The sequence below is a fragment of the Erpetoichthys calabaricus genome, chromosome 8, assembly GCF_900747795.2.
Source record: "Erpetoichthys calabaricus chromosome 8, fErpCal1.3, whole genome shotgun sequence".
NCBI lineage: Eukaryota > Metazoa > Chordata > Cladistia > Polypteriformes > Polypteridae > Erpetoichthys > Erpetoichthys calabaricus.
The window spans coordinates 108,905,575-108,918,416 of NC_041401.2; the positions used below are offsets into that span (position 1 = coordinate 108,905,575).

A 12,842-nucleotide genomic window follows, 5' to 3' on the forward strand; every position below is an offset into this window, starting at 1 on the left:
CTGCAGTAATCCATTATAGGGGAGAAGCGTTAAAGGCATAAAAGACAGACGATTGAGATTTTTTTGCCGGCATCTTCTGGCACCTCTTTAAATTCAAACTCTGTGCTTAAAAATGAAATATCCACTTTTGGTGGTGTTGTTCCCGTGTCTCATTGTGTCATAACAGAATGGAAGATAGTCAGTATCTCCTCACAGTTAGAGCATTCATAGCTACACAAAATTTTAGTATTAAATCAGTCCATCAAGCTTTCAGGTCCATCATGCTTCATTTCCATCAGGGAATTATATTCTACTCAATGATTAAAACTAATTATTTTTCAAACAGGTCTACCTACTACTCAAGAAGCTGAATAGTGTGACACAGTGTATAGGAGCAAGACTGATCTGTATGAGATGTGAAACGTATAAACTGTGCCATCAAGTGACAACCATTGTATTGATTCGTGGTGAAGACTTTTATACAGAGCAATCAAATAGTGATTTAAAATGGCTTTATTACCAAAAAATACAAAAACACATGTGGCAACTAATTAGGTATAATTTGATCATCTGATTTAAACAAACTATCAAAGTTAGAGTTGATTTTGGTAGAAAAAAATTAGCTGCCTGACATATATCATATGTGTTATTTTCTACAGTTATTTATCCACCATTTTTTGAGTTTTATTGCATTCATGAATCACATTTTAAAAATATAACACTGTCAAAAATACAATTAATACAACATTGCAAATGTTTGTTTAAAATAAAATCAAAATTAGGTCAGAATGAACACTTGACCCTTCCTTTTGTCTGCCCACATCAGAGAGCTTTATGGACAGAAATCTCAATAGGAGGCACTTTCATTGTATAGTGAGACAGCAAGCTGAATCCCGGCAAATCAGTCACTTTTATTGTTTGAATGATCATAAAGTGAATTACAAAGCAATTAATATCCATCCTTTCATTTGCTAAACCCACTGAATCAAATTGTAGAGTCACAGAGAGTTGCAGCTTACTTCAGTCCTGACGGGTGGTGCCAATTTATTTCAGAAGAGGAGTGGGCTTAGCAAAAGTACTTAAGGAATGTGGTGGAAACTTAAATAACTTCATTAATACTACCAAACACTGAAAAATAGTGTCACTGACAAAAAAATGATTCACGAAGTTCAACCTACTCACAGGAAGGTGAAAGAAGTCCACCTTCAAGAGAATAAGAATCACAAAAATGGCAGACTGCTTGTAGAATATTCCTGGCTCTGACCAAAACGTTGAGAAAAATAATAAATTGTGCAAGATAGACATTTGTCACGTAATATTTAATGACAGGGGGTTGCTTTTAGATTATAACATTTATCTGTGTGCTGACCGGTGTCATTGAAATGATTTGTACTCATGATATGTAAATGAACCTAACTGATTAAAGGAAGCTATTCTGTTAGATTTCTTCAAACTGCCATGTTGCATTAACAGGAGCATGTGGTACTTTAAGGTAAATTAAGGATGTCCACGTTTGAACTGATGGCCCAAGAGCGTCCTTAGTTTTATTTGGTTACTTTTAATTTCTAATATGTTTTTTATATAACCTCATATTTATTTTAAATGAATTGCCAGGATCAGGGTTTAACTATCAGGGTGGTCCAGAGTAGTTCGCGCCACTCTGGGTGGGGTGGGGCTTCAATTTGCCATCCTTCAACGTATCTGAATATGTTAACCTATTTAAATAGAAAATTAAAATGACGTATAGAGAAAAATTAAGATACATTTTGCATAGATTTATTTATATACAGAGAAACAGCAATATTTTTTTCACATATAATTATTTATAAGCATCATCTAGACAAGAATATAGTATAGACGCACTGATAAGCCATGTTCTGATTATTAGTTTAATATAATTATGCTGCAAAAACCAGAACCGGTGTGGTGTACAAGTGATAGGTGGGGATGAGCAAGAATGCATTCGGATTGTTAACGAAACGAAATTATACATTGTGAATTAGTTGTTTATCTTCCTAGAAATTATTATCAGTGTAATGTTTCTGTTTATTTTTGTTATTGCCTCATAAATTTCAACTGTCATGTCTGATGCCGTCACAGAAGGACCATCTGAAAATGATTTTTGAAGCATTTGTGGATGAAAATCAGAGAATTTGACTTTTTTTCATTCATGAGTGATATTTTTCCGAACCCTGCTGCTTACACGTGAAGTGTTCTGAGCCCTTTGGCCAATAATGTCGCACCCAAAAATTTGCCGCCCGGGGCGGACCGCCCCTAGCTACGCCACTGGTCTGTGAGCTGTCTATTATCTTGTCTGGGGATAGATGTCCCCTTGTTCTTCAGACTTAAAATATGATTGTTCATGACATACTGTACCATAGATATTACTTCACTCCTTCAGTATTTTGCAGTCCAAATGTAACTTTCTAAAATTAGCTTATGGCAGTTGGGTGTTGAAGCAAGGGTGTTTTAAAATAATATTATATGTCATGCACTTGAGGGTTTATAATTTTTTCATGGATGTTTAGGTATTGATTGCTGCTGTTCTTGATGGGTCCACGTTGAGGACTGCTGTATCAGGAATTTTGCTGTCTCTATTCTACATGAAAATATGAGATTAAAAAACTTTCTTAACCATCACTGCAAACAACAAGGAATAAGTAACAGACATATTGATGATTTATGGTTGGAGCATTCCTTTAAACAACATATGTAGAAATACAGAGGAACACAATCTTTTCAGGTTTTCTTCACAACAAAAATACAGAGGTCACACACAATTTTCACATATTCTTTAAGACATTGTGATATAATCAGCATATATATTTAATGTTTATTATTTTTTTGTTGTTTACCATGCAATTTGTTAAACTCTTCCATAGTCTTTTTTTATTTCTCAGTGGGTGAAGAATGGTACAAATAGAAAACTGACAGTGCATCAGTTCACATGATCTGATATTAAAACAAAAAGCAATACTGCATACTCTTTATCTTTGTCTTGAGTACAGCAAATGCTGCCAGACAAATACATAATCGATAAGTTTTACTGGAACTATAGCCAACAGCAACAGGCAGTAAGCCTGATGAGTGAGCACATTGATTTCTGTACTTTAAGAAACTAGAGCTGGCACTAATTAACAGTTTGAAGTCCAGAGGTCTACAAACCTAAACAGGTAAAATGATAAAAGACAAAAATACAAAAAGACCCTTACACATACATGACACCCAAATAAAGTTTTCATTATGGGAAACCATTCAAACCTGTCACAATATGTTAAGGTTTCCGCTTTCTTTTGTAAGGTATAAAATAAGCCAGGCATGCTAATCTGAACAGATATTGGAGTAATTTAATGAATATTAGTGCAGCCAGTGAAAAGGAAAAAAAAACACTGTCTTCAAGAGGGAAAAAATCTATGCGCTATAAACAAGATAATCTGAAATGAAAGTGGTGTTTGAGTCAGCAGTGCCTTCTAACGCATTCTTAAGAAATTACTTAATGTTATTTTGGAAGCCTCAAAAAGTTACCATAAAACAACTGATACATGGATTGCAGGCAAATGTTCTATCTGTAATTTAATTATCGTCTTTCTGTTTTCAAGATGGTATTGCTCTCCTTAATCCGTAGTGCAAGGATTTAATTTATGCATTTGTCCGAGTGACACAGTGTTTAGTGCTTCTGTCTCACAGTTCCAGAATGCCAGACTTAATTCCCATCTGTATCCAGCAGGGGGTGATCATTCTCCCCTGGGATGTGTTTCTTGATGCAGAATTGACTAGAACCAGTACCATTCCTTTTGTACCCATAATGGAAAATAATTACAAGAGAGAAATAAGGTACAAAAAGAGATATATGTATTTAACTTGCTTTGAAAGATAACATTCATTCCCAGAATATAATGCATAATCCTGCATACATACATATTCAGGCCGGAGAGAAGTAAAGGGACATCACAGCCAAGTGGGAGAATGCTGACACACAGATGTCCAGTCCAGCATCAAGGAATGTCGGTGGCTTAGTGAGATGCTTCTGACGTTGTGCTGGATCCTTGTCATTACATATTCATAGAATTCATGTTAGATATGGGCAACTACCAGAAGAACTGGCTGGTTATTAATACTTTCACAGACTCTGGGTTTTTTAACTATATTGATCAAGCAGACATCAGCACCTTTTAAAAGAACCTGCTTGTGTCCTCCACATGTTTTCTGCTTATCTCCCTAACCGGACTTACAGCTGTCATTTATCAATCTCCCTGGCAGTCTCTCTTTCTCAGCTGAATTGCATGGCTTTGTGAAATAAATTTCACAAATTACATTTGTCACAAAGAACCTTCTTGCTACACCATCCCAGTGTCCGCCTGTTTGGAGTCTGCAGATCCTTTACAAGTCCACAGAGGATTTTTGCTCCTTCTAACACGCACATGTCAGTATTTCATTTCCGAATCTAAACTGGCTCCATTATACTGTTAGTGTGTGCATGAGTGTGCCCTGCGAACGACTGGCACCCCATGTTAGCTTGGTTCCTGCCTTGCACCTTATGCTGTGACGTGTTCCAGCCCCTGAAACCACTGACTGGAGTAAACAGACTTCAGAATTAAAGAAAATGTTTTAGCCATGTGGCTTACTCACGTGTTTCATTTTTTTAAATAACATTTGCACATCCTTATGCCATCTATCCTCATAACATATTTTGTTGGTTTGTTGGAGAGGCTTGCAGGGAAAGACTTAGGGAATTTCAGTTTACAATAGCACTTTGCAGATGAAGTGATGTTAATTTAACTTTTTAATAGTAGTTTTTATGAGATTTCACTAGAAAGCACCCCACCTATACTGTGCATTAATAACAACATTCAGTGTTCAATTTAGTTGTAACTACCCTGCTGTCAAAGTAGAAAAGTCTGACATCAATTGAAGACCATCGTACCTGTTAAAGAGAACCTCTTCTTTAGCTAGTTAGTTACGTGTGGTGAAGTAGGTAGCTGTGACAGTGCCATCTACAGTATAATTAGGGGCACTTGACGTGATGGCTCCATGTTACACAGTAGAGACAGTAATTGAGGCAACTGGTGCCTGCAACATCTGCAGCTCCTTGAAAAAGCAAAAGCTATAACCAATTTACAGAATATCAGAAGTGCCAGCTTGTTCTCTTATTATTTAGAATCTCATGAATAAAGAATACAGCTGGATTTACCTGAAAGTGAATAGGAGAACTGTGAAGCTTGGAAGTCTCATTTGGTGGTTGGCCCTTCACATGGAAGCATAGAAAGATTAATATTAAGTCCCATTGCATAAGGATACATTACTAAAGCTTGCAGAATTAGTGGTCCTGTCCTGGATTGTCCCTCCATTTGTGCCCTCTCCTGCTGAGGATGTGGACTTTTCACTATTCCTGCTTTGTATGTCAGTGTCTATAGATTAGGACTGAACTGCCATTAGTTTTAGGATAGTTCAGGCCAGCAGAAGGCAGCTTTTTAAATGTTGTTCTTCTAACGACCATGAGTTAAAATTAATTTCCTTGAAACTTGTAAAAACAAATCTGAACAAATGTAGATTCTGTTCTGTAATTTGACATTTATTCATTTAATGAGGCTAAGGCTGTCACATATGTGACACAAGGTGTGCTGTACTGTTAGACCTTCACTGAAAAGAGCAGAAGTTCTACTAACAATGCAAAGTTTCTTAAATGTTCGCACTTTTTCTTACACATAATACCTCAAATAAGCATACACAATGCTGCTGCTGCATCAAAATGATGCGTGCAAAGTGACAATTTCTATTGTTTTTATTATTTCAAATAACAGTAAAAAAAAAGCTCATGGAAAAGAACTGTATTAGCTGTGAAATGAAGTATTAACATTTATAAATTGCATACATATTCTCTCCTCTGACGTTCTCCATCCATCCATTTTCCAACCCGCTGAATCTGAACACAGGGTCACGGGGGTCTGCTGGAGCCAATCCCAGCCAACACAGGGCACAAGGCAGGAACCAATCCTGGGCAGGGTGCCAACCCACCGCAGGACACAAACAAACACACCCACACACTCGGGCCAATTTATAATCGCCAATCCACCTAACCTGCATGTCTTTGGACTGTGGGAGGAAACCGGAGTGCCCGGAGGAAACCCATGTAGACAACATGCAAACTCCATGCAGGGAGGACCCGGGAAGCGAACCCAGGTCCCCAGGTCTCCCAACTGCGAGGCAGCAGCGTTACCCACTGCGCCACCGTGCCACCCTCTGATGTTCTTCATTAACATATTATAATATGATTGCTATGAAAAGATAGTAAGAAAAATAAAGATTGATTCATCCAAGAAAGATAAAAAGTGACATAAGTTATGAAATCATAACCCTCAACATGTGCACTATTAAAGATGCATAAATGGTGGTGATATGCCTCATACTTTTAAAGTGCTTATGTTAGGTTAAATGTTTTATATATTTTATTTTTTTAAATGCATCCTAAAAGCTCCAGGAGATTGCATTCAAATCCTGGCCTAGACATACTCCATGTGAAGTTAGGGTCTTGTCCACCATATTTGTGTGCATTTTTCCCTGAACACTCTATTGTCTTCTGAAATCCTTGAATATGGTATGGAGATTAGGTTATTTGGTGTGTGTGTGCATGGGAGTGTACTTTGATACCCTGGTACCTGTCCAAGGTTGGTTCCTGTCTTGTGCCTGAAGCTGTTGAGATATGCTCTAGTTCACTATGACTCTATAATTAGATTAAACCCATTCACTAAATTGATAAATAGATGGTTTTGCCAAAATCAGTCAAGTATTTTCTAATAATATTTTTGAACATAAAATTAATATATGGCATACATTATACACTGTATGGTTTGCTATTGCAAATACTTTTTGTGATCGAAAATGTATTAATATAATCAAATATGACAGAAAATACAGCATATGCAAGGCTTCACATTCAGGTGCATTTGGAAGCTTAATACACTGTTTTGTAACCCTCAAGCCTTTTTCATTTTTGTTTATTAACTTCATCGAAGAGATATCCATCCATCCGTTATCCAACCTGCTATATCCTAACATGGGGTCACGGGGGTCTGCTGGAATCAATCCTAGCCAGCACAGGGCACAAGGCAGGAACAAACCCCGGGCAGGGCGCCAGCCCACCGCAGATTGAAGAGATACATCTCACATTTTTGTTTATTAAATGTTTTAATAACAATACATCACATTTAAAAATAACAGTGATAATAGAATGTAATTACATGTATTAGAAGAATACATAAAATTACATACAATACCATGTAGTTAAAAGTTGAGCTGAACTAAGCTGGGCGGCACGGTGGTGCAGTGGGTAGCGCTGCTGCCTCGCAGTTGGGAGACCTGGGGACCTGGGTTCGCATTCAGTGGGGTGAAAAATGGATGGATGGATGAACTAAGCTTGTATTGACTGTAATAACTTCCATAGATACCAAATTCCAACTCAAGTGATACATAAATTGCTAATTGTAGTTCATATTTCTTACCATAAAAGTTTTAAAGACAAACACAATGCTGCGGTGGGCTGGCACCCTGCCCGGGGTTTGGTTTCCTGCCTTGTTAGAAAAAATTACTGTATACAACACACGGTGAGAATGCAGTGTGCCTGCTGTACACAGAAGCTTGTGTCCAAATCTGACAACAGCTCAACAGGGATACGTCAAGTATAAAAGAGGTTTTAGGGAGCTCCTTTCCTCATCTATTCATTTCTAGATAAATTAAGTAATTTATTTTTGTTTGAAAGCAAAAGAGGAAATGAGCTGTTATGGCAGAGGTTTGTACATTTCAGTAACCAGATTTGCTTTGCCATCAGAAGTTAAAAAAATTAAAAAGAAATTATACAAGTTGAAATAACCTCAAGTAAATTTGAAATAGTAAATAAATCAGTAACAGAGGTCACAACCAGGTGTGTTTCGGTTTTTTAATTTTTTTAGTTTAAGAAAATTCATTCATGCCTCTTAAATGAGATTTTTTTTACTTTTAAAAATGTGTTCAGCGTACTCTATTTGAGATATCTTAACAAAAATTGAGCTTTCCTAATAAACTTTTTTTGAAAAATAACTGCTAAATTATAACAAATCCGTTCCACTGGGAATGGAGTTGTTTCATGCACAGAGGCAAATAGAGATGAATAGAGAGACATGCAGACATGAAAACGACAGTAATTGCTTTTATGTGAACACACCTTTAAAAGATCACTACGTAATAGCAAGAAATTACTTCATGTGAGAAATAGTCAACCTAAATAGTACAAACCTATTCCAAATTTTAGTGCCATACCATCAGGAACGGCAACAATGCCATCTCAACACATTGCCATACCCAGCTAAAGAAGCCAACAGATGATATATTTATAGCAATAAAAGATTTACATAAGGAGGTAAGGAGTTTTACAAATTAGGACCAGCAGGTTCATTTGGTTAACTAATAGCTAACTTGTCCCAATATCTCATTCATGTACTTTTTAAAACTTAAGGTTTCTGCTTCAGACTAAGTGACTTGGTAGTTTGTTCTAGATTCCCATAACGATCTGGTTTCAGCCTTAAATACATTTACTTTTAATTTCTGCCTGCGTCCTTAAATACATGATGCACTGTTTCAGCTTTTAGATGTTGGGTTTCTTTATGAATGTATTTGAGAATTTTGAAGACCTGTATAATGTCACACATAGCTTCTTCTACTTAAGACTAAAGAGGTTTAACTAAGACTAAGGCATGCCCTTTAGTCCCAGAATGCACTTGGCTGACCAGGGAAGAATAAGAGTTTTGAATGGATTGACTCGATGCTTCATTAATTAAAAAATGCTGAAAGTTCCAGGAGAATCAAATTGTAGAATGAAGTTGGCCAGTGCTTCAAAGTTATCTGTTTTAGAAGAAAGGAGGATTTTAAGAGCTTCTGTGTCACAGCAAATAAATTTATGTTGGTGAGAGGTCTATGAGAATAAGAATTTGTGGTAAATGTGAAGTTGAAGATGAAAACATCAAAGAAAGTGATAAGAACTTCTAGATTAGGAAGCTTAAATATGAGGACAAAACCAGTACATGTGCATGACAGAGAGGATCTGGGCCAATGTCCATTAAGTGTAGTTTGTAAAGAATGAAATAATGCCTGTGCATATTTAAAAAGAGCAAAGTGTTGGTTAGGATTCCTAAAGGAATATATAATTTTTAAGATGATGTTAACCATCAGAGAGGTGAACATAGAGTGAGAACAGAAGACCACTGAGTAATGAGGAGAATGGGTTTATAAGAGGACTTACAAGGCAAAGAGTTGAGAATTGATACTGACACAATGAGAGGGGAGGAGGAACTAACAATAGAGAAAAGAGGGTGGGTGGGAGTCGGACCCCATAGCTTCACACTTTTGTGTGAGTTGCATATTAGGAAGTATTGCCAAAGCAAAACTAACATTTTTATCATAATAAGAAATAATCTTACCCTTGTAAGACTTGTTTTGTCTGGCAACACTTCACTTGACACTTGAAGCATTCAGTTTACGATATAAAAAATAACTGAAATTTGTCCAAAGGATCCATAGCAGTAAATTTAAATCTCAAGTGTAGCATGTATTAATTTATTTACTGTTACCATTTGGTGATGAACACTACTAGGAAGTGATCGTGTGAATGTCACATGATAGATAGATAGATAGATAGATAGATAGATAGATAGATAGATAGATAGATAGATAGATAGATAGATAGATAGATAGATAGATAGATAGATAGATAGATAGATAGATAGATAGATAGATAGATAGATAGATAGATAGATAGATAAAACTTTATTTATCCCTAGGGGAAAATTTGGCCATGTCATTACAAGGTGTGGTGTGTCACAAGGCATGATTTGGTCTAGAATTTAAAAATAAGACAGACACCTGCTGTAACTGTGTATATGTATGAATATCTATCAAAAATGAATAAGAGTTTTTACAGTTATTTTACTTCCAACAGTTAACTGTTGGAATTATCATGGCACATGCTTTCAATGATACATTTTAGCTGTACACAAAACACATTTGTGTGTGTTTATCACCTAAAACCTTGATGAAAACTTAAGTAATCATTTGTATCTAGCATAAATTCAAATTTCTAAAGGTCTTCTAAAAGAATTTATGGTTTTTTTTCTCTTGTAGAAGACAAAATCTGGACTGTAATGAATCACCACAACATGGCATTTACCAGAGTTCAGGGATCTAACCCAGAGAGGCCGTATACCATGCAGTTTAACTACAGTACAAGTCGGGAGCAGCTACAGGCTGTGGTGTCGGCAGCTGAGCACTGCGAACAGGAGATCATGTACCGCTGCTGGAAATCCCGTCTGCTTAATACACAAGGTAAGAATGTTAAGGCTTGGTGTATGTTAGTTACCATTGCCTAAAAGTCAATAGTCTGCTAAAAGCTTGAAAGCATGTTTATAAGATAAAATGAATAAGAAAACATGCAGTATATTCAGATGTGATATTTTCAGTTAAAGCAAGTTATTTAAAAATATATTTGAAGAAGTATTTTTGTTTTTATTTGTATAAATAGAAAAGACACTATACACAGTTCAGTGATCATACTGCATGTTATTATAAAACAGCTGATTGGCTCCTTCTCTGGTTTTAAACCAAGATAATGGTCATATTATCTCTTGTGTATATTTTACGCCATTAAAAGCCCAGAAGTGCCATTCATTTTGGGGCTTCTGGCAACTGTGCAGTTGGTTTGCAATGTTATCTACCAGACAATTCACTGATCGGTAAACTGTGAGGTAACTGGTTCAGTTCCCTGTATTACTTGACTGTGATCCAAACTTAAAAAACACACATGTACAATAATTTCTCTAAATATATGCACATGTAAAATACTTTGAAATGCTTGTTCACTATATACGTAAGAAAAATAATGTTTGCTTTGTTGTTGAATGTACATTGGCTAATATGGCCACAGTTTCAGGGTCCTGTGTTTGAATCCAACTCTCTGTGTGAACGAATCTAACAATATTGTAGAGACCTCCGTGTCACGTTCGAAAAGAAGAAAAAAACCAGAAGAAGTAAAGCTCACAAAACAGTTTACTTGAACAGTAAAGAAGAAAAAAAACACAGGGTTGTAACAGTGAAAAAAATGAACGTCTTTGACTTTGAACTATTTACATTCTCCTATATTTCTCGCATATTTGTGGTCCTGAGAGACGCCGTTAAAGAAATGCAAAAACAGAAAAAGAAAAATGCTGACTTTGTAACCCCACAACACAACCTTTTAGCCCCTCCTCCAACAAACCTCTCAACCTTCCTCCCATCGCGGGTACTGCCCCCCCCTTTCTCCGTCAATCATACCCCCGCTGTCAGTCCTCCACACAGTATTCCGCCCTCCCTAATTCGGACCCAACAGTCACTCCAAAAGGTATTCAACCTGGCTAGGGCGTTACAATATTTCCAGATAAGTAAATATTTCCAGTAGTGCCAGGTTTTGGATCTGGATGAAAAGGCTATATAACTTTGTAAAGATTAGATTAGAGTAATGTTAACAGTCTATATCATGGAGTCCAGTTTAAAAAGAAAAAACATGCTACTTCTCAGCTTTTCTTTTTCTGTATATCTTGTGCTATTCTAAAAGCTAAATTACACCTTGGAATAAATAAAGTATTATCTATCTATCTATCTATCTATCTATCTATCTATCTATCTATCTATCTATCTATCTATCTATCTATCTATCTATCTATCTATCTATCTATCTATCTATCTCTGCCTGCAACTTTAAGAATATTTTCATTAAATGACAAGGTCCACTATAAACTGTCTAATAATGGACTCAATTACAAATCAATGAATCATTTTTCTTGAACCAGGGTACCACATCCCATCAAAAAGTACTATCATCAGCAATACAGAAAAATATTTGAGCAAGTAGAAGCCAGAGGCTGAGTGGTTGCGAGTGTTCATGATAACACACAAATCATCATGACTGCTAATTTACCCACCCCATAAGCACAAGTTGCAGTAAAGCATTCATTTAACCCAATCAACATTGGAGCTAGGAGAACAGTAGTTTTTCTTGGCTCCCCACATCAATTTTATACTTTTTCTGTGAGTGGATCCATGCTGATGTATCTGTGTTGACTATGTGTGTGCTGTGGAACACCTTGTGCAACAGTAAGAACTTAAAATGCAGTATGAAGTATAAAGTATGAAAGGGAAGCCTTCTGCCTTATACTGTATGTAAGCGTGTGTGAGGTTTCAGTCAGTGGAACAAGATTCTGTATGCATGCTTTTACTGACTGCATTTCTGCTGTCTTCTTTGCCTACTTAATGCCGTTCTGACGTCTCTGACAAGTGCACACACCTGTGCCTGATTGTTTCTAGCACATTAAAGCTAATTGCTGATTTTTTGTGAACATTACAAAACACAAGCAACAGAGGGATGAACTAATCTTGAACTTTGTCTGATTTTTAAACAGAGTTTGATGCTATCTTTATAATGATCTTTTGCATCAGTGTGCTTGTTATTTGTACAGTTTCTGCTTTATGGTTTTGTGTGTGTGTTTGTTTTGTTTTTTTTTTTTTTTTTTTTTTATTGTCTGCTGGGAGTATCCTGTTTAAGGTAGGAGCTCATTTCTGATGTCCGTAAAAGTTAGTTGAGCTTGCAAAATGGCCCAAAGGGTTGCAGTTTTAGCTGCCTTTTGCAAGCTAGCAAGCAGGGTTGAAAGGAATTACACTATCTAGCAGTTTTCTTGCTTCATTTCCCTATCACAATTTTTTTTTTGGAACACTCCGCAGCATATCTTCTGCTTCTGGCAAACAATCTTTTTTAGTATGCCAATAAGTCCTAACATCGTTCATGTCCACTGAAGTATGTGGAAGCC

At 36.4% G+C, this 12,842-nt stretch overlaps 1 protein-coding gene across 1 annotated transcript in view; it reads left to right on the forward strand.

Annotated features, from left to right (window-relative positions):
• The window catches only part of cntnap5b (contactin associated protein family member 5b), a 544,617-nt gene that overhangs the window by 418,191 nt on the left and 113,584 nt on the right, over positions 1–12,842 (forward strand). The window contains exon 13 of the mRNA XM_028807238.2: positions 10,129–10,329. Within this exon, the coding sequence (XP_028663071.1) occupies positions 10,129–10,329 (201 nt within the window). The remainder of the gene's footprint in view (positions 1–10,128; positions 10,330–12,842) is intronic.